At 38.8% G+C, this 23,904-nt stretch overlaps 1 protein-coding gene across 1 annotated transcript in view; it reads right to left on the bottom strand.

Annotated features, from left to right (window-relative positions):
- The window catches only part of RBFOX1 (RNA binding fox-1 homolog 1), a 1,399,804-nt gene that overhangs the window by 416,015 nt on the left and 959,885 nt on the right, over nucleotides 1–23,904 (bottom strand). The window contains exon 6 of the mRNA XM_075719223.1: nucleotides 2,922–2,963. Within this exon, the coding sequence (XP_075575338.1) occupies nucleotides 2,922–2,963 (42 nt within the window). The remainder of the gene's footprint in view (nucleotides 1–2,921; nucleotides 2,964–23,904) is intronic.

Consider the following 23,904-nt stretch of genomic DNA (forward strand, 5'->3'; position numbering starts at 1 on the left):
CAATCAGATGGAAATACACCAAAGTCAGCTTGTGTTATATATCCAAATGGGAAAAAAAAAAAAAAAAAATCAGCTGTGCTAGAGATAAAATTCCCATAGCTTTCTGTATGAATTCTCATTTAAATAATTCCGGTATAAAAATTAATGTCTAGCTGGGAATTTTACCAGGTTGACAAGGAAAATAAATTACCATCTTGTGGTCGTTGTCATTTCCAAAGCTTGAGCAGAAAAGGGTTAAAATACATAGACCTCCTTCATTACTAGAATTATCGTTCATTGTAAATATAATGTATAATGGCCAGAGGCTCCAATATGAATAAGGTTTCATTACTCTAAATGCTTTATTCCAAACGGTGAGTCTCTGCTTTGCATTTAGAATTTAAAAGCCAATGAAACAGATAAGAGTTGAGAAATGTCTGAATAAATTATTGTAGTAAGACCTGGATATTTCTTTCTATAGCCACACAATGTCTAATTATTTATTTGCACTATTATGCCTTAAACAAGCCTTTCTTAAAATGCCTTTCTTTTGGAACTTCTTTGGGAGTTGCAGACTAAGGAATGACTAGGGAATCAAAAAAGGAGAGTGGCAGACACATTGTCATCTTAGACTTAGCAAGGAAGGTGGAAGATAATACATCTTTTTTATTGTATTATTAGACTATCTAAGGATAATCTAGTTTTAACTCAGTTTAATAACACAAATGGATGTTGGCATTTTGTTGTTTTAAACCTGTTCTCTTGTTATATTTCAATTCTTTCAGTTGGGATGAAACAATATTTTGTTGTGAAGAGACTGCCTCTCATCCAAGTATTCATGGTAGGCCACAAACCCCAAAAGAAAAGGCCTGAGAAGTCTAACTCAGCCAATGAAACATTTCTCTAACAGCACTGCTCAGTTAGGGAGCCAACCCAAAAGTGTCAGAATGGCCAAGTTATACCCTGTGAGTGTTGAAGGTGCAGAACCTGGCAGTGGAGGGCTGTTCGCAGCATGACTAAAGAGGGTCAAAGGTGCCTGCACTGAACTATGACCAGAACATCTCCACACAGTATATCGAAATTTCACTGTGACCTTTTGTCACAGCAGATGAGCTGCTGTAAGCTAGAATAGATTCTGGGCTCTGATAAAGGTTCGGGCATTTGAAGACTAGGCAGAGGAAAGGAACAGCTCTACCATGCTCAGCACAGTAATTGTTGCTCTTGTCGTCTCTGCCTGTGTCAAAGTTCTTGGCGGCTATGCTTTTGGCACTACAGCCACAAGCTCTAACTCTGCAGGGTGGTGTACTGCTTTTGTTGCATCCCAGCCGCAGGAACAGAGTTTACATTGATAACTATATTTCATGTAACAGGAACATCACAGCAGTAGCGGAAGGAGATGTACCTAATCTTAGTAGGTTAGAGATGTGGTTTTTTCCTAAGTTTTCATGAAAAGTCACATTTTGATATGATACAAAGGCATCAGAGGCACTGAGCTCATTGTTAGATGCAAATGTGTAATACTGGAATAGAAAGAGACATAAAAGTTTTACTGCATCACATTTTATCCACTACTTAGAAAAATCACACCTATTTACTTGAAAACAGAGCTGGGGGCCTCTTCCCATTATATTTCAAAACAATGTTTTTCTTCATTCAAAGGAGAAAACTTAATAAAAACAATAAACCCAAATGAAAACTTTCTTTGTTCTCATGGCACTGTTACCTCTTGAAAAGACTGTCCTTCAGGTACTATTGCAATATTTTAACTTTGACAGCTGCTCTGTTGAGACATTACTACTGATAAAACAAAGCTTTGTCACTTCAGCTTCAGTACAATAGCAATGCAGTTACATATCAGCAAGAAAAGAATCAAGGACAGTATGTGATGCATCATTCTTGCATAACTTGTTTACCAAAAATCCCATTGCAAATATGGTGAAGACCAGCTGAAGCATCTAGATATGTTGATGAAGTTAATCTAATGAATGGATGAATGTTTAAGAACACTGCACAACTTATTTTAAGACTGGAGTATATTCCTTATACTTGCAAGTCATGCAGGCACTGCTGATGCTTAGTAAACTGCAAACAAAAAAATGCTGCATTTTCTATTTCCAATATTTTTGTCTGCATAAAAACTTACACTTCCTTCAGGCCTGTGTCTCCCTGTCTAATGCATATGGGATTCCAAGAAAATACCCATCATGTGGTACCAATAAATGTAGGTCTATTAAGCAACACTTGGATGACCCAAAAGCTTTTTTTTTTTTAATTAATGAAAACTCTTATGCCTTTCCAAACAATTACTAGAATCAATCAGTTGAACAAGGAAATACTTGTGATGAAAAAGCATCTGCAGAGATATGTAGCATATGTAGCATTTAAAAGGAGCAGGGACTAAAACCTGTTTAAACACTGTCACTTTAAAATAGGAAAAGGGGAAAACAAAATAAAGGTCAGCAACCTGGGTTCAGGAACTCCATCTTGTTTACAGATTGTACACAACCAATATACACACTAAAATACTTAGACCTTTTCTGCCAGTTCCCTCACATTCTTCGCACTGATTTCTTTCTGAAAGCACATATACTGTAAGAAATCCAAAGGACAGTGTCTTCTTATTTGAAACAATCTGGTAGTGGAGAAAGTCTGAGAAACGTAGTGACCTTTACCACTACTAAATCTACACCTGGTGCACAGGAAGAGCACACTGAGTGTCAAGAGAGCTCCCATAAACAGGTATTTACTGCCAAATCTCACTAAATTATGGAAGAAAAACCTGTATCTACTGTAACTGTTTTATATTAAGATATGTACAATATTTACCAACAAATGAGTTAAACATCTTCCTCTTAAATAAAGTAATCCATCTGTCAATAGCACAAACTAGATTCTGCTTATGTTTTAAAGAAACAGAACATTTTGCATATCATTGCATGTACCCTTAGTTGTTCTCTTTCACAACTCATCTGTTGCTTTGAACTCTACGAGAGGAAAAAAAAACCAAAAAAACACCAACCCAACACAAAAAAACCCCAACTTTAAAAGCATACCACTCTTGCTGCAACAAAGCTGCTAGGTCTACACATCTTACACAAATAAATATTGGAAACACAGCCATGAGTATAAACACAATATTGTATCGTGGATCTAGATAGAATCATTACTGCAGAAAAGTATGATTTTTTCCACTTATTATTTTAAATTTACAAAGGTCAAAAGGAAATTAACACCAGACCCACCGCAAGTCTGAAGTACAAAAGCATTTTTAAGGTTTTAAAGATCTCATTGGCAGTTCAGGTCAGGGAGAAGCTTTCCCCTTTTTCTGTTCTGTGACAACCTGTGTTACATTTCTGAATATTCCACTACTAAGATACCATGATATATTCACAGCACACCTTAGAAATAAAGTTATAGAAGCCTCAAGAAGTGATAAAACTATTCCTATGACAACTTCCAGTTCTGATCTGGTATAAAAATAACTCTGAAGAAGACTTGATTCCAACGCATATTTTTTTCCATACTGCTGTCGTTATGTTCTGCCAAGTTTATGAGAAACACTTAGAGTTTGAGAGCTGGTTGCTGAGCAAGACCTCACTACCAAGTAACAGCAGATGGGAGTCATGAGTCAAGGGCAGCACAATTTGTGAAGTCACCTCTCTGCAAAAAAGAAAGGGGCTCCTCTAGAAAGAGCTCTAGAAACTGAACAGCAGCACTGAGCCACCCAGTTCCTAGTTTCCAGCTCCCTGGTTTCTAACTCGGTCCTGCCACAAGGACCCCTTGAACAAAACTTTAAAGCTTTGCTCAGGTGCTCAGGAATGCATTCAGACGTTGATTTGTCCAAACTGTGGTGAGAGGGTCTTTTGGTTGGTTGGTTTTTGGTTTTGTTTTTAAAATGAAGTATGTTTAGAATACTTTTAGACTCATTAGTGAGTATCATTAGCGTTGAAGTGTAATCGCTGCCATTTCTGTAATTAATGTACATGGCAAACACAATTCACAAAACACGAAACAGAAATCTGATGCAATGTTTTCTAAGGATATTTTCAGAGGTTCAAAGTACACTTTTCACTACTTTACACTTACAAAAAGTTAAAACATGAACCAATACCCATTTGTATGAGATATTTTTATTCTGTTGTGATGATGAAAAGGGGAAATTCTCAGGCAAAGTTAGAATCATAGAATAGAATCATAGAATCATCTAGGTTGGAAAAGACCTTTAAGATCATCCAGTCCAACCATTAACCTACACTACCAAGCCCACTCTAGACTAATCAAGGGTAGACCAGACTAAACCATATCCCGAAGTGCCACATCTACCCGTTTTTTAAACGCCTCCAGGGATGGGGACTCCACCACCTCTCTGGGCAGCCTGTTCCAATGCCTGACCACCCTTTCCGTAAAGAAATTTTTCCTAATTTCCAGTCGAAACCTCCCCTGGCGCAGCTTAAGCCCATTTCCTCTTGTCCTATCGCTAGCTACTTGGGAGAAGAGACCAACACCCACCTCACTACAACCTCCTTTCAGGTAGTTGTAGAGAGCGATAAGGTCTCCCCTCAGCCTCCTCTTTTCCAGGCTAAACAACCCCAGTTCCCTCAGCCGCTCCTCATAAGGCCTGTGCTCCAGACCCTTCACCAGCTTCGTTGCCCGCCTCTGAACACGCTCCAGCACCTCAATGTCTTTCTTGTAGTGAGGGGCCCAAAACTGGACACAGTATTCCAGGTGCGGCCTCACCAGCGCCGAGTACAGGGGGACAATCACCTCCCTGCTCCTGCTGGCCACAGCATTCCTGATACAAGCCAGGATGCTGTTGGCCTTCTTGGCCACCTGGGCACACTGCTGGCTCATGTTCAGCCGGCTATCTACTAACACCCCCAGGTCCTTTTCGGCCAGGCAGCTTTCCAGCCACTCCTCCCCAAGCCTGTAGCGTTGCATGGGGTTGTTGTGACCGAAGTGCAGGACCCGGCACTTGGCCTTGTTGAACCTCATACAGTTGGCCACGGCCCATCGATCCAGTCTGTCCAGGTCCCTCTGCAGGGCCATCCTACCCTCGAGCAGATCGACACTCCCACCCAATTTGGTGTCGTCTGCAAACTTACTGAGGGTGCACTCGATCCCCTCATCCAGATCATTGATAAAGATATTGAACAAGACTGGCCCTAAAACAGAGCCCTGGGGAACACCGCTCGTGACCGGCTGCCAACTGGACTTAACACCATTTATCACTACTCTCTGGGCTCGGCCACCCAACCAGTTCTTTACCCAGCGAAGAGTATGCCTGTCTAAGCCGTGAGCTGCCAGCTTCCCGAGGAGGATATTATGCGAGACGGTGTCAAAAGCTTTGCTAAAGTCGAGGTAGATGACATCCACAGCCTTTCCATCATCTACCAGGCGGGTCACCAGGTCATAGAAGGAGATCAGGTTGGTCAAGCAGGACCTGCCTTTTGTGAACCCATGCTGGCTGGGCCTGATCCCCTGGTTGACCTGTACTTGCCTGTGGAGTTCGCTCAAGATGAACCTCTCCATAATCTTCCCCGGCACCGAGGTCAGGCTGACAGGCCTGTAGTTCCCCGGGTCCTCCTTCCGGCCCTTCTTGTAGATGGGCGTCACATTGGCAAGCCTCCAGTCATCAGGGACCTCCCCTGTTAACCAGGACTGTTGATAGATGATGGAAAGTGGCTTGGCAAGCTCCTCTGCCAGCTCCCTCAGTACTCTTGGGTGGATCCCATCCGGCCCCATAGACTTGTGAGCATCCAGGTGGCATAGCAGGTCATTAACTGCTTCCTCCTGGACTATGAGGGCTCCATTCTGGTCCCTATCCCTATCCTCTTGCTCAAGGGCCTGAGTACCCTGGGGATGACCGGTCTGGCTGTTGAACACAGAGGCAAAGAAGGCGTTAAGTACTTCAGCCTTTTCCTTGTCCTCGGTGACAATGTTCCCCCCCACATCCAGCAACCTAACCAACCAGTTAGGTTACTTACAAAGGAATAAAACCGCCAGCCTGTTTTTCAAGACAGAAAAATGAGTCCTAATAAATAAGTTACAAGCTAAACCTTCTATATATATAGCAGAAGTTTTACAACAAAGTCCCTGTACAAAAGTACAAATCTAACAGCAACAAATGCTCTTCCAATAAGTTTCTTAAAATTCTGTAGCAGGGAACAAAAGGTAACTGAATTCAGCATAGGTCTATTTACAATCTTCACCTAAAGAGTAAAATTAAGCACAGCTAAAGCGACTATCTCTTGCACACTAATAATTCAATTTTTCAAAGTTCATGCCTTCACACCATTTATAAATTACTTTAAGGTTATATTAGTCTGCATTATAAGTTTACTTACATAATTCTCAGGAGTTAATTTTAGGTCTGAATCTGCTCTAGACACATCTATTCATGTTGTTTAAAAAATATAAAGTAGAATAAAATATTACAGTTGGAAGGGACCTACGATGATTATCTAGTCCAAGTTTGAAGTGAGTTTGGGGGTTTTTGTTTGGTTGGTTTGGTTGTTTGTTTACTATTATTATTCAGATTTTTCTCTGTGTAAGCCTCCACACCAGAGATTTTGACTCCAATTTTCAGAAAGAAATATTAGTTGAAATGTGGACAGTTATTTTAGACAATAGTCTTACACAGGTTAAAAAAAACAAGTTTAAAGTCATAACCATCTAAAGTTACCCACTCTTTGTTTGTAGGATATATTCTATAAACGTAACAACACTACTACTACCTTATTCAGTTTTGTCCTGAGCAGTCATAACACAAGACAGATATCATTATGGTTTTTTCATAGATAAATGGGTGCACAAAGAAATGAAGAAAGACAGTTGCCAAACTAACAGGACATGAGCTGTTCAGCTCATGTTCAGCAAACTGAACAACATCCAGAATGATTTGTCTTTATGGTATTTCACTGGTCAGCTTCTTTGGATAAGGCTGCCAGTCTTACATTTTATAATTTGTGTTCTAGATGTACCAGCTATTTTTCTAGAAGAAATGTTCAACCTTTACCATTAATTCCAGTATTTCTCAGGGTACTCTTCAGGCATTAAAAAAAAGAAAAAGAAAACTGAGCAAACAACATGGTGATTAATTGAAGAAAACAAAGGGGGAAAAGGAGAACATAATAGAATGTTCAATGCATTACAGAATTCTGGAATATTGTGATTACTTTTTATTTAATTCAACATAATTTTCACAAACTTTCTTTTGCATCTCTTGTCAAATTTGTGTGTTTTATCCAGTCAGATGCCTTGAGACCACAACTTTTGCAACAGGGGTATTTTTCATAACTTGCCTGCAGAACATAGTAGAACTGTAATCTTTGTAAGTATTAAGTACTACTAATACTTCAGCAGTAATAGTAACAATAAATTTAAAAGCTTCAGAAGAAGCCAAAAATGTAATCATGTAGGAAAGATGTTCAGCATAGAAATCAACAGGAGATAAGAGGTATTCAAAATGCTGCTGTAAAATGCATTGTTACTTAAGAAACAAAAACCATCAGATTTAGATTTGCTTCACAGCCATAGGATATGGAATTAGATAATCCTTCCATCTCATCTGTAATGTGTTTATCCTCTGATTTTCTTACCTTTGTACTGCAAAGCCATACATGGCTCACAAGTTTAGTCTCTTTGATAAAATACATAAACAAGGAGACATTTAAAATTCTTCCCATTTCATTGGCCATATCACATTGGTGGGCCTGGACATGCTGATTGCATGTTTAGGTAAACTATGAAGGTATTTTGCTTATTCCACAGCAGCTGCAAACTATTCTATGGTATTAGTTTAGGCTCTTTTGAGGTGATTGTGAAGTCTTTCAGAAAGACTTTCTGAAATTTATATTTACTATTTTATTTCCATTTATATAGTGGAAAACATATTCAGATTGTACCTTTAACATCACCCTTCAAAAGAACGTGTTGTCCTCTTCCCCATGGGATGAAACGTTTGGCTCTGACCTCACATTAGGTGCACAAATTTACAGGCATTCTGCCTTCAGACAGAAAGGTGACAAAGGTGGTTAAAGATAAAGAAATATATCTAGACAGGAACAAGTAGGAAGACCAGAATACTTCAGCCTGGAAAAGATATAGCTGGGAGCAGTTATCTATGAAATCCTAAATAACACGGAGATGCAAAATATCGAATGATCGTAGAATCATAGAATCATTTAGGTTGGAAAAGACCTGTGAGATCATCCAGTCCAACCATTAACCTAACATTACCAAGTCCACCACTAAACCAATCACGGGTAGAGTAATAATTAATTTCACGTTTCCTGGCTTGGTGGCTGGATTATTTTTTTAATGAAAGTAAAAGTAGAATAGAATCATTAAGGTTGGAAAGGATCTCTAAGATCTTCAGTCCAGCCATCAACCCAACACCACCGTGTCTGCTAAACCATGCCCCAAAGTACCACGTCTACACATTTTTTGAATGCTTCCAGGGATGGTGACTCCACCACCTCTCTGGGTAGCCTGTTCCAATGCTTGACCACCCTTTCCATGAAGAAAGTTTTATTAAACCTCCCCTGACACAACTTGAAGCCATTCCCTCTTGTCCTATTGCTTGTTAGTGGGGAGAAGAGACCAACACCCACCTCACTACTACCTCCTTTCAGGTAGTTGTAGAGAGCGATAAGGTCTCCCCTCAGCCTCCTCTTCTCCAGACTAAACAACCCCAGTTCCCTCAGCCGCTCCTCATAAGGCCTGTGCTCCAGACCCTTCACCAGCTTTGTTGCCTGTCTCTGGACATGCTCCAGCAACTCAAGTGTCCTTGTAGTGAGGGGCCCAAAACTGGACACAGTATTTAAGGTGCAGCCTCACCAGTGCTGAGTACAGGGGAACAATCACCTCCCTGCTCCTGCTGGCCACACTATTCCTGATACAAGCCAGGATGCTGTTGGCCTTCTTGGCCACCTGGGCACACTGCTGGCTCATGTTCAGCCGGCTGTCAACCAGCACCCCCAGGTCCCTTTCAGCCAGGCAGCTTTCCAGCCACTCTTCCCCAAGCCTGTAGTGTTGCATGGGGTTGTTGCGATCAAAGTGCAGGACCCGGCACTTGGCCTTGTTGAACCTCATACAGCTGGCCTCGGCCCATCAGTCCAGCATGTCCAGGTCCCTCTGCAGGGCCATCCTACCCTCCAGCAGATCGACACTCCCACCCAGTTTGGTGTCATCTGCAAACTTACTGAGGGCACACTCAATCCCCTCATCCAGATCGTTGATAAAGATATTAAGCAAGGCTGGCCCCAAAACAGAGCCGTGGGGAACACCACTTGTGACCGGCCGCCAACTGGACTTAACTCCATTCACCACTACTCTCTGGGCTCAGCCACCCAACCAGTTTTTTACCCAGCGAAGGGTACGCCCGTCCAAGCTAAGGGCTGCCAGCTTCCTAAGGAGAATGCTGTGGGAGACTGTGTCAAAGGCTTTACTGAAGTCCAGGTAGATGATGTCCACAGCCTTTCCTTCCTCCACTAGGCGGGTCACCATGTCATAAAAGAAGATCAGGTTGGTCAAGCAGGACCTGCCTTTCATGAACCCATGCTGGCTGGGCCCAATCCCCTGGTTAATCTGCACTTGCCTGTTGAGTTCACTCAATATGAACCGCTCCATAATCTTTCCCTGGCACCAAGGTCAGGCTAACAGGCCTGTAAGTTCCCCAGATCCTCCTTCCGGCCCTTCTTGTAGATGGGTGTCACACTGGCAAGCGTTCAGTCATCAGGGACCTCCCCTGTTAACCAGGACTGCTGATAGATGAAGGAGACTGGCTTGATAAGCTTCTCTGCCAGGTCCCTCAGTACTCTCAGGTGGATCCCATCCAGCCCCATAGACTTGTCAGTGTCCAGGTAGAGTAACAGGTTGTTAACTGCTTCCTCATGTATTATGGGGAGTTTATTCTGCTCTTTGTCCCCGTCTTCTCGCTCAGGGGGCTGAGTACCCTGGGGATAACTAGTCTGGCTATTAAAGACAGAGGCAAAGAAGGCATTAAGTACCTCAGCCGTTTCCTCATCCTTGGTGGCAATGTTTCCCCCAGCATCCCATAAAGGATGGAGATTCTCCTTGGCTCTCTTTTTGTTGTTAATGTATTTGTAAAAACATTTTTTTATTATCTCTTACAACAGTGGCCAGACTGAGTTCTAGCTGGGCTTTTGCCTTTCTAATTTTCTCTCTGCATTGCTTCTTCTCTGCCCAAAAATCAACTAGATGGCACCAAATGAAAATAATAGGTGGCCATTTCAAACCAAACTAAGACGATGATTCTTCATACAATGGGTAAATAAAGGAGTAGATGCTGTGAATTAAAAAAAAAAAAAAATCAAAGAAAAACTTATAGAAGATTATTAATTGCACAGACACCATCTTTGCCAGACAAAGTTCCTGGAGGATGGAAGAAAATTCTGGAAGCACTTGTTTTGCTCCTCTCTTCAACAGGCATGCATAAAGATGCTATCTCAGACTTACAGACCTACAGTCTGACTCAGAACAGCTGGTTTCATGTATGCTAATAATATAAACATGCAAGCTTCCAATAACACTGGGTATTTGGAAACCAAAGGTGGTGGTGGGGAGGGGGGAATTTTGGAATGGAAGAAAGGCAAAATTTGTAAAAAAACAAACAAAAAAAGTGTATCAACTATTTGTGGAGTGCAGCAAGGCTTATAGTTATTGACTATTTAAGCAGATAATTAATTCTGTGTTAATTTCTGTGTTTTGATTAGTCATCTGTAAGGCTATCTGCTAATGTTATTTGGCTGGGATAGAGTTAATTTTCTTCCTAGTGGCTGGCATAGTGCTGTGTTTTGGATGTAGCATGAGAATACTGTTGGTAAGACACTGATGTTTTAGTTGTTGCTAAGTACTGCTTACACATATCAAGGACGTCTCAACTCTCATGCCCTGCCAGCGAGAAGCTGGGAGGGGGCACAGCCAGAATAGTTGACCCAAACTGGCCAAAGGGCTATTCCATACCATATGATGTCATGCTCAATATATAAGCTGCAGGAGTTGGCTGGGGGGCAGCGATCGCTGCTCAGGGACTGGCTGGGCATCAGTCAGTGGATCACTTGCTTTGTATATTATTATTATTGTTATTACTACTACTATTTTACTTTATTTTATTTCAATTATTAAACTGTTCTTATCTCAACCCACAAATTTTCTTACTTTTCCTACCTTCTCCCCCATCCCACTGGGGCAGGGGGAGCGAGCGAGCAGTTGTATGGTGCTTAGTTGCTGGCTAAGGTTAAACCACGACACACATTACATTGACAAATATCTAACATCACAGAGACCAGAACAGAAATGTGATTTAAGATTGAAAAGAAGTAATTAGGAACAGTGGGAGAATACAACAGAAAGTCAAAGAGTGAATAAGAACGAAGATGTACAAGTCAGGAGAAGGCGACTGCGTCTTAACATCCAGCTTAACATCCACCACATCTGGCAGCAAAACAAATAGAACAAAAATATCCATTTATTTTAAAACAAACAGCTTTCATATGAATGTGAGAGCTGTATTTTAAAATATATTTTGACTCACTCTACCACCATATCCATGATGTTCTGTTTACTAAAAGAAATGGAGGAAGACAACAGGGGCGATACGCAGGACACACCAATGGTGGCAATTTCCTTTATTCAAAGTTCAGCAAACGATTGATTCCAAACTGTATGTTTTAGCTGTACTAACAAAATCCATTTCAGTGATGGCTTCCCTCAGAGAATGAACTTCCATGTAGATAGCTCCCTCATCACCCTTCATACTAGAAGCTTTCCAGAACAGAAGCAGCAAGGCTCGGTGATAATGCATTATTAGGATGAGATTAAAAAGAAAAAATGAAACAAACCAAACTTACCTTAATGAAAAAATATTTTTCATAGTTTAAATAATGATGCCTTCTATTTATCTGTCTCTCTCTCTCTATTTATCAGTTCAAGTTTATTAAAATATACCTGGGAAAGGCTCATTTGGGCACAAGTGGCTTTCTGTGCTGCTAACTAGTGCCAAATTTGCTCTCTCATTTTGCCTTTTTTGCTATCTGTGCCAGTTTAAGAGAAACATCCTGGCAGTACTACGCACTTAAGGGAAAACATAAATAATGCATTTACAACATGTAAACCTGTACAGACACACGAGAAAAACTGAAAGCCATAGCATATTTAATTAATGATCAAGAGATCTTAGAAGCAAATTTGTGCACATCCTGCAACTTTAAATACTGTGCTTCTCAATCCTACATTTACTTCGTCATATCTCTGGCTTGAACCATTTGCAATGAAATATTTATTTCTTTTAGTTCAAGACTGCATGAAGAACCTGGTCAATATGTTGAGTGTCATTATGTCAAGCTCTCACATACTAGAGTTTAGTGGAAGAATGCCTAAAACACTGATTCTCTTCAAAGGATTTCATCAATGAAAAGTTGTTAAAGAACTTGAACAACGGTTCAAAACTACAGGTCTTTTTATAAGACAACAGTCTTATAAGAGATGCTGTCAGGCTCCATCACTTTAAGCAAAAAAAAGACCCTTTGGAAATGCTGTGCCACCTGCTGGTGTCACTCTCTGGTGAGTTCATGAACATGAATAGAACAGGGAAGTATACTTTGTTTTCTTTAAACAACAGTAGCAGGTAGGAGACTTAAGATCTTTTAAATGTATTTATCAGTCATCCACTCTTCATAAGGACATGCAAGCCCTAGCTCTGAAGAAACTGAAACATAAATAGAAAATAGGACCCATCTATGGATGCAATGGACAGATTGAGAGGTCAACAGTATTACTCAAGTTGATAACAAATACCACCAAGTCCACCCGGCGAGGTTTTTTAATGCCAAGATTTTTAAGTGTCATTTTAAAGAAAGGGTTTAGGTGGTGGGGCAAAGATAACAATATGATGGTGACAGGGTTATTTACAGCAAGACTTTACCTAAAATGTAAAATAAAAACCATTTTTGTTACAGTACATTCCCAAGTATTTGTTTTGCATTTAAAAATTCAAAATATGTTCAGGATTGAGAAGGTCATTTGAAATGGAGCACAGTCCCAGTGGTTGAAAAATAGCGAGTGAACAGCTGAAGTCTTATATTCTAGGTATTTTACCGGAAACAAACATTTGTGGGAAATGGGCTTAGCCTGTGTTCTGAGAAAAGCATATATAAAGCCATCCTGTTTCCAGTGAGCAGTCACACCAGAATTACTTATCCATGATTCTCTGTGCAGCTTAATATGACCACTCTAACACTAGTTCCAGGAAAGGACCTCCAACATTTTTCTCTTTCTTCTTCCACCTCAAAAAGGACAATGCAAATAAGATTACCTGAATTGTAACAATATGCCTGTTTTCATTAGGAAAGGATAGTTTACAGTCAATACCTACGTATGAACTGTTGAGCATGAGAGTTGGATGTGAAAGACTTGGCACTGATCACAGTCACAGTGTTTTTACCAGAATGTAACTTCACAGTTAGTAGTTGCTTATTTTTCCTCATTCATACACAGATTAAATAGCTGAAATAAAACCACAGATCACTGCATCACAGTTGCACTAGTTGTATTTCACTAGATACTATGAGACAGTCCATACCGTGTCATACTATTTGCAAAATCCATCTATCAGTGTTTTCTCTTGTTAGATACTCATCTGACTGTAAAAGTCTTCTCTTAAAAATTAAATGCTTGGTTTTTTTCCTTGCCATGTTGCACAAAAATGTTGTGCTGCGCAAGGAGATACACCATACGCTGCTGTCTGGTGTACTTCATATGGAAACAACCACTTCCCTTGCATCATTTTATTACATATTAGTTTTCATTATCTCATTGCCCGAAAAAATTCTGAAGAAATGATGCTTCAAGTCATTTATTACATGGAGAGAGTATGGGCTTGTACATAAATGTATAAATAATGTGTATTAATTTAAAACGGCTTCTCAGCACTTCATGTGAAAACACAAAACACAAATGAAGAAACAATGTCCACCCCAAGAGCTCACAGTGCCACAAAGTAGAGCCTGAGGTGCTCAAACACAGACGACTCATTAAAAATATCAGTAACTGCATAAACATATAGGATGATTTGAGCTGGAAGTGGGGTTTTCAGAGCCTTTGGTAGTGACTTACAGGATCATCAAGAGACTTTCTAACATAAAATCAAGAATATGTCTTCCTCAAGGAGTAACTGGGACTACCCTCCTCTTCTTCTATGAGCTGCTTGCATTTTTTTCTACATACGACTCCTGAAAGCCCCCAAAATGTTGAAGAGAGTCTAACAAGATGATACAGTGCTGAAAACCTATAGACTTTTTGTGTACATTGTGTTACTAATCCAATGGGGTACAGAGTGTATATGTCTATGTGTATGCAAATTTTTCCAGAACAGAGAGCTCCGGGTTTCTGTTGGCTAGATACATGTGTTTGCATGCACGGAATTTTAATTTCATGGGGTTTTATTACAACCATCAGTTATTGTGCTATAGCAGTAGCTAGAGGGACTGATTTATTCTCAAATGCCCTTGGCTTGGTATCGTATATCGACTAGTGCTGCTGTCATAAATATATTTGGGTGAAGAACTGTCTACAATTCTGTGCATAATACTAAGCAGAGTTAAGGTTTCAAGTGTCATGTACAAGTGGGTTTATTTCTACTGGAAGAAACAGGCAATTATTATGGCCCATTGAGCTCAGATTAAGCATTTCCATCAAAAAAAGAAAAAGAGCCTAGTGCTACAATCCTTGTAAAGCTGTAAATGCAAATGGGGACCATCTCATCTTCCATAAAAAATAATCTATGAGTTTATAGGCATTTCTCCCTCTCCTTTTCTTTGTACCCTCAAATTAGCAAAATACTCCAAACAGGATAATTTTATTGAGACAAAAGAGTAGAACATATCCAAAAATAAAATAGAAACACTGTAAAAAAATTAATATATTAAAACTGCTTGTAGGCAATTATTTCCTGTGTAAAATGTCTCCTTTAATCAATTGAGAAACCCCAAATTCCAATTTTCACCTTTTCTTGACTTCAGGCTAAGATATATTTTTTCAGCAAGATTATCTACACTGCTTGACCAACATTGTTACCTGGCAAATACATTTGGGGGGGGGGGGGGGGGGGGGCTGGGGTTTGTTTTGTTTTGTTTTACTTTTTCTTTTGTTTTTTTAAATAGCCTTAGTTATAAGCCCAAAGCGTGCTGCAGATCACAAATATACCTATGTCACTGAATTTGCCTTTGGCTTCCTGAGTGTATTCAAGGAAACTCGTTGTGCCACAGCACATGGAAGATCTTCATTTTCTGACACCCCTTTAAGTACAAGGCCTGCAAGGTGGCGTAACACCAGCCAGCACCCCAGCTTTTCCCGTGCTCCCACATTGTATCCTATTATATAAGTATTTCCCTGTTTTTTCATAAAAAGGTTTAGGAACCGTGGGTCTCTGGCATGCCCTTGTGAAAAGTACCATGAAGACAAAAACTGGTTTATGTTTATTTTGCATCTACACTATGTGACTAACCCTTGAACATGAAGGCACTGCTGCATTTATATTGGAAACTACTTTGCAGTATACTCTTATATAACCTAGGAAAAAGGTCTCTAAGAAAATATTTTTTGCAAGTACCATTCTAGAAAACCACTTGTGTGGTAAAGCCTCAAAATTAAATTCTGCATGTATGTTCGGCATGTATTAAATTCTACACAGAACAATCCCATGAGAACTTCATCTATACTTAATATTCAAATATAAACTCCTTTTATACATAAAAGACTAGCATTTTATTTAATTTCCCTGCATAACACAGTAAGTATTGTAAGGAATAATCAGAAGGCAAAGGCACTGTACTAAAAAGAATAAATGGACACTATGAAAAATGTAATTAAAAATACAGTGATGTTAAAGCAACAACCAGTATAGAATTAAAATTATGTTATCTTAGAATACAAACACTATGAGACCAAGCCTGGTGTATTACACACTACACTGTTTACTGCAGCATAAATCATTTTTGTTTCATAAGCATATTGTTATTACCAGAATTTACTCTTGTAAAATCTTGTAACTTTTGGAAAATGGATCTTAAGTCTCTTTCCTTAAAGTCTCTAGCCAGAAAAGAAATTAATGCAGATAATGGCATGAATACCAATTAAGTGATAAACTCTGAAGTTAGTGTAAATATAGAATGAAGAAATCCGATATATTAATTAATAACTGTGTATCAGGTACTGCTACCAGCTTTTGAAATGAATTCCAAGGTTCTGCATTACATAAAGATAAAGGAGGCAAAAAATCCGATATGCTGCATAGTAGATTTTTTGAAGTAAAGATAATTGACAGAAACAATGACCAAAAACTATAGGCCAAGAACATATAATAAAGACAGGGTTTAAGTAAAAACTCCATTTTACATAGAACAGTTTTTTATATTTTGAGCAGAAAATTAATACTAGTCTGTTAAGGTGCCAATTATACTAACTGCATATAACAACTCAGAAAGACATTTCAAGGAAGAGGAGAGAATACAAGACTGACAATAAGGATATCACTGGAGACAGGCATAGATTTTCAGACAATTACCAAAGCTAGTTATGTTACAAATTGCTACTACAGACATTGCCTGTGTGTTATCAGTAAATATCTGGAAGGCTACTTGCTGTGCTTGTGTGCTGATAAAAGTAAGTCAAGTTCATTCAGTCACCAATGCTTGACAAAATACAAAAAAAAACCCCAAAACACAGCTTTTATCTGGCAGATCCGCATTATTGGCTGAAGAGGCCATTATAGAAGGAACTGGTCTGAGAAACTAGATAATGCCAGGTCAGCAAGAAGCCAATGAGCTGACGGATATCCAAACTTTGATTTGACCCCTTCCTCAGAGTCACCCTCTTTCTCATTAAAAAATTACTCTTTAGAGTGTTATAAAGTGAAAGGGGCTGTGTATATATAGATAAAAAATAGTTTAATTTATATGAAATGATCCAAAACATACTAAAATGTCATTCTGCAGTATTAACCTAATAAATCAATCATCAGTAAATTTATTTGGAAAACTTATTTTATTCACCTGCAGATAAAACAGGAAACCCTTAGAATTGTTAACATTAACAACAATTTAAATTCTACAGTTGTTTTTAACTGAGAGTTAATTAACAGTATCCTACTATAGTTTAATGTAGTTGGTTGGTGAAGCTATTAGTATTTTGCTTTGTTTTGTTTGGGGTTTTGTTTCTTAAACAGTAAGAACTTACGGCATAAGCAGGATTAGTGTGCAAATTTTAAACCTTGTTACTAGGAAATAATCCATGCCTATACAATTACGTGTACTTTATGTAGATATTCTTGTCAGTAAAATTTGATTGCAAAAGAAGGTGAACACCATGGAGTAAATTCATTAAAAATGATAGGCTGTTTTCATGTATCATTCTACCTAAAGCTTGAAATTTTGGTGGAGAACTTCATTATTTATGAAACATACATGTGCTACTTATCTTTAGCTCTTGGGAGCGAATTGCAAGGACATAAATGCAAGATGCAAATGAATAATTAGAATCCACACATATTTTCAACTTGAAGTAGGCATCCAATGTCATTAACGTCTTTTAAATTATCCCTTTCTGTCTTGCACAGGAAATACAATGATAAGTTCTATGCTTACACACACACACAAAAATCACAAAACACAAGCATTGTACCCTTTGTCGTGCTTATCGGTTTGTTTTATAATAAAACTTTTGAGTGAGGCAGAAGTTGCCTTTACTGCACTAATTTATCAAATTGTGGACCCCTCAGGTGATATTCTTTTCCTAAAGCATAGCAAAGACATGGAGGAATTATGCCTTCAGGAAGTTTAGAGAGAGAACTTCACACCCTATGTGTGATACTTAGTAAATATACCCAAAACCAGAAATGTGTTTTCTTTGTTTTTGAATGAATGAATTAGTCCCAGAGAGAAAAAAACGTGTACACCCACCACTAGGGCTGTTCTTACTCTTACGGCATGAGCTCGACCTGCACACTGCATTAGGATTCACACTCCCTCTCCGTTACGCAATTCCCCCGACTATTTCTGTAATTGCAAGAAGCTTGAGTCGGAAGAAACTGCAGGCAGATATTTAATGAGCTGTAAGACCAGGCATGCCATAAGGAACTTTTTACACAGTTTTTTACAACTCAGATAATGTTACTCAGTGAAACTGTAGGTTGTGCAAGCAGGCAGAATGTTTGGCTCTTAGAGCCGCAGAAACAATCGCTTCTTGAAGCTGTTGATACTAGTACAATATGTAAAAATCCTTTTTTTGTTTCTGATTTCTACAGTAAATCTTACACACCGAAGGCAGTACTTTGCTCTTTCTTACAGCAACAGAATTTCAGAGGAACTCTACTGAAAGGAATAATTTTATATTTAGAGGTGTAAAGAAGGGTAAAAGTCTTCTGGCAACCATCTGAAGAATAACTCCAGTTCCTTGCACTTACAAAAATTATCATAGATTCACTGTGGTTCAGAGTACTGCAGAGACGTGGTAAGACGGTGCAAATGCTTCTCCAGCTTGCACCTAAAGATCATTATGTAATCACTTGCAACAGTTTTCAGGTTGTCATGATGTCAGTAAGAAATCACAGATTTCAATTTGGACTAGATGACCTTTAAAGGTCCCTTCCAACCCGAACTACTCTATGATTCTAAATAGTAATGTAAGCAAAATAAGTAATGTTTTTTACTGTCTATTGTCTGCATTATTAAAATGACTTATCCATTAACAGTTGATTATCTTTTAATATTCATTTAAACAAAGAAGATACCAAGATAATTGCAGCGCCAAACACAGCAGCATTCAGAACAAAATACACCAGTAAATGAGAACAAAGCGAGCATGAATTACCTCGTAATAACATTGGCTATATTTAGCCTCAGATGATGCCACTAAGAGGAGAGATTCAAATTATGGTTTGCCAGGTTTTTTCTCAATGGGATAACACATATGTCTGCGGACTGCTCCAAATTATGAATTTTTCTGAGTCCTAAATTTCCACCTCTGAGACCTGCTCTGTGATTTGTGATTGTTGCCTACCTGCTCCTCTGGAAAAATGGCAGCCTGGTAAAGTCTGCACCCATCACCCCATGTCAGTAACCCCTCTGTTGCCACTCTTTCACTCTTTTGGGGGAGTGTACAGTGTTACGTAGCACAGCAATTACAGTGCTTCAGAGGAACCCTGGATCTGCAGTATATGTTGGGCTCAACTACCATATACAAAACCAGGAATCCCATCTGGCAGTGGAGGAGAGCAATGCTTCAGGAGCTTCCCCTTGCACCAGCATGGCCCATGCAGCTTTATAAATTAGACATACGGATGCTATTGTTCTCAAACAGGAATGTTGTACCATAAATTCTGTATTTATATTCACACATAGCTAAAGTAACTTTGAATAGCCTTGCTCAACTTAGGAACAGTCCCCTTGAAAGAATTATTTTCTGAATAGTCAAAATTCTTTTCCTTCATGGAGAGATGTACCTTTTAGACCTTGGAAGTATTTAACTTACCTCCCAATTTGTCCATGGCTAGCAAGTGAAAAAGTGAGGGACAAAACCAAAGTTTCTTCGAGTCTTTGCAGCATTCGTATCCTGAGAGGAAAGTGTTTTATTCTGCACAATACTGATCCAATAACTACACAGTGAAAGAAAGGGCATAGTACCTTAATCTCCTCTCCTAAACAGCTTAACTAACTATAGAAGATGCAGTGCCTCGCATTCAATAACTACTCAGTGCTTTTACTTGTTCTAAGAATGCATTACAAAGAATGTCAATAAACTTTAATTAGCAATATATTTTAGTGGCAGTGCTACAGCTTGCTGCAATGAAACATTTCTCCCAAGAATTTCTAAAGGTTTCCTAAAGAAACCTTGACACTTAATAATGAAAGACATTTAGAGATTGTCATATAAGAGCATCCATTAGGGCAGTATATTCTTCTCACTCAGAAGTGGTAAGGTTACCTTGAACAAATAAGTCTCCTTTAAAATGTTCTTTGCTTTTCTGTTAAGAAAATGAACAATCATTGCCAAAAATCAGGTGCAGCTGACAAAGTTAAACATTTTCTTTCACCTTTTAATGACACCACAGCAATGGCCTTACTGTCCAAAAAATAGAAAAGTAGAAGGAAACTTGTGTATGTGTGTGCACGTGCATGCACACCTATGCTCATTTTGCAAACTAAATGTCATGTTCTTCAATGACCTCCATGATAATAAACTTGAAATTGTAGCTTCAAAATTCTACTGTATCTATACCTTTTGAAATAATTTTAATGATGCATTGCATATGATCCTTATGCATGGAAGTGCTGCTCCCAACATCTCTACAAAAACTTTGTGATGAGCTACCCTGAGGTGAAGTAAACTGTGGGCTGAAACTCTGTCAGTTTAGAAGACACGTAGAAATCTTTTACTATATATACATGAAAGATCTAAATACCATCTCTTTTTACAATAAATTAAACTGCTTTTCTTCTTCATATAGCTATACATATCTTCACTTTTCTGCTGTATCTTAACCCGAATTGAAAGTCATCAAGGACAAAGTATTACATCTACAAGTTTTCTTCTATCTATCTATCGCTCTATCTATCTATCGCTCTATATACAAGGGAGACTGAGAGGGGGAAGCATCTCCCCTACCTATATCTGTATCTGTATGTTTTCATTGCAGCATATATAAATCAAATGACTATATTAATAACTAATGTCAACATCACATAATAATACACGATTAATATAATAATTAGCATGCACAATTCAAAAGGTACATTTCATCCTCATTTGCATGTGAGTAATGCTCACAGTGTGGTGGTACAGCCTGTGTATTCAATACAGTATAGTTGTAGCCTCAAGCAATTTGTCATTTAACTATTTTTCATTCACTTTCTTTCCAATGTTTGTAACAACTCTTTGCTGCTTTTACACCTGAACAGATTTTGTAGAACTTTACTAAATTTTGCAATGAGATAAATACGCAAAATTACTCAAAGTCATTTTGGCCTGCAGATTATTTCTTTTTTTTCCCTCCCTTTTACTTCCAGAAATGCTATTTGCATATTTTGCAAAGTAAAACCAAAGCCTTGAGGCGAGTTCCACAACTGCAAGGGGATGCATATTACAAAAGAGGTGTTGGGTCAAGTTGTTCAAACTGAAAAACACTCCCTTTTTAGCCAGTCTGCTATGATAATAAATAATTACTTTCACTTAAACAGGAATAAACAAAGTATCACACAGAAATAATTTGGAGTTCCTCAAAGCTCTGACGTATGTGGCTCTTGTGGGGAAATGAGAATGGGAGAATTTAAAAGAGCAGGAAGAGTATCATGATGTTCTATGTGGTTAAATCAGATTAATCACCATCTAGTCCAGTGGAATCAAGACCCAAACAAACTCATTATTTTTAAGCTATGTAGTCTTCAGGTTTAGCAAATTTTCAAGCCTGGGATTAGTTTATGAGATGAATTGATTTTTAGTGTTATGATGTAAAAGCCATTCTAGTCTGCTAACTACCTGAAACAGTGAGATCAATTTTGAGAGTAAAACATCAATTACCTCACTTACTGAGACAGGATAAGCAGCAATTAAAAGGGTAAGGAATGCTTCTCTGCATTAGGTTACTTGTCTAGTTTTTCAGTATATCATAGCAATTGTTTTGATTTCTAATTGTGTCTAGAGACTTAAATTCAGGCCTTTTACATCTCTGTTATGCATATTCTGAGACAGAGCTGTGTCTTATTACTTAGATAAAAATTCCTAATGGGCCTCAAACAGGCACACACGATTAAAAATAATAATTCATTTCCATTGTGGAAACATACTGTTGCTTAAGAATTCTTACCTGGGCTCAATTACACTGTAATGTCAATCATGGACAAGTAAGTCTAAACTATGGCATTTCTGGTATCTAACACCCATCCTTACATAAAGAAGTAAATCTTGCAGGAACTAAGCACCTCTAGTTAAAATACAGCCTTTGCCTTGCATCTGCTGCATGGTATGAAGGTCTCCGAATTTCTAAAGTTTTGGAAGACCACGGGATAGTCCTGAAAGCCTAGAAACAACTTGGAAGTGGAGAACACAGATGGGAAACAGTGTGCTGCTCCCTAACACCAAGCAGTACAGACAAAACTGAAAACAGGTGACATACAACAAGAACTTCAGTCAAAATCCACAAAAGTTCAGAGACGGCAAAAATCATAGAATCATAGAATATAAAAATCATAAAATCATAGAAAATCTTACTGAAGTGACCACATAGGCAACCAGAAAGGTCTTGTTACATACCTAGTGCTGGTTACGAACAGGATGATAAAGACATTTGTTCATTAGATTTGCCAGATCAACAACAATGGAAAATTCTGCACAGAGTCTTCAACTTAATTATGCCCTGACAGCTTTCTGTAAGCCATTCCCCTCTCCTTCAGTTGCGGAGACCCTGATGTGGTAGGTTTTTAGGGACCTGAGCCTTCCACACAATCCAGGCACCTAAGGCTCTCAGAACCTGCAGCTGCCCAGCACCATCGCCAACGGACTGTGTTAGAGCTGGAGACCCCAAGTCACGAAGATTCTGTGGCTGTAGAGCAACCACAAGGGAAAGCTCCATCTATTTTTTAAAGGGTTATTAAAAAATTAGTTTAATTCTAAATAAAGACAAAATCTGTTTTGCAACATCAGAAATCTCCATAAAATTAATTTTTTTTTTCCTTTTCTTTTTTTCTTTTTCCTCAGTCTCAGCTCTCACTGTACCTCTGGTTCTTGATGAAGACAAGGGCCTCCTGTAAAAAAGGGAAAACCTCCTTCTAGAATCTAACTTTCACAAGTATGCGTACGTATGACAGGTTACAGATGCAGACTGGCAAGAGAAGCATATTTCTTGCTCAGTGTATGCTTTGCATTCTAGTAAGGTTCAATAATTTGTTAAAATGACTACACAGCACTCTTTAGTAAATAAAGCCAGACTTAAAATACATCATGGAGATGTTTTGTTTTTTCCCAAAGCCTTTCACTTGATTCCTGAAACACTGTAATTCATATGTGTACATTTAGCAGCCTGGAGACTTGTGAGTAAGAACACTGCAAAGAAGGAAAAAAAACAACCAACGAACCACCTTTCATCTGTCCAAGTCAGATATATATCAATAGTGAGAATTCTTTTTACCTGAAGGGAATAAAAAATACCTTGATCTTATGAAAACAACAATTTGCAGGCATCTATTAAACAGATTTTTTCATTTCCTGCATATTTTTATATTCATTCTCAGTTCTGTTTGATTCCTAGAGCTGAATCTACTGAGTAAGCAGTATTCTACCATACTTTATACTCTGCGTGTATGTGCGGTTTGCATTCTAAGATTTGGACCAACATTGATTTTATTTCTTCTTAGTATTTTATAGTTATTAGACTGCAATAAATTTTTCTTAAGTCAAGTCTGGATTTAAGTATGCAAGCCAGAATGAAAAGGTACTGAATCTTTACTATGCCATAAATTTAGGGTTTTTTTGTTTGGGGGGGGGGGGGGGGGGTTGTTGGTTTTTTGGTGGGTTTTTTTACCATTACAGTTAGCGGGGAGATAACTATATGCTTTGTTTATGTACCAACTCCTCTGAAAAACCAAGGGAGATTTTGCAACACTGGAAACAGACACGCGTTGCTGGTCTAGTCTTGCCTTGCACCTTACCAGCTGTTTTCTTTTTTATTTAGAGAGAACAGTGTTGCCACCATCTGTCTTTAGGAAAAAACGAATGAGAGGGGGAGAGCGAGAGGAAGAAGTTGGGGGGGGGGGGGGGGCGGGGAAGAGGGAGACAGACAGGGGAGAGAGAAAGAGAAGATTTTTCTCAACGGAGGTCAAAAGCATAAGCAAAATGGGGGTGGGGGTGGAAATC

Source organism: Pelecanus crispus, chromosome 11, assembly GCF_030463565.1.
Source record: "Pelecanus crispus isolate bPelCri1 chromosome 11, bPelCri1.pri, whole genome shotgun sequence".
In the NCBI taxonomy this organism is placed as follows: Eukaryota; Metazoa; Chordata; class Aves; order Pelecaniformes; family Pelecanidae; genus Pelecanus; species Pelecanus crispus.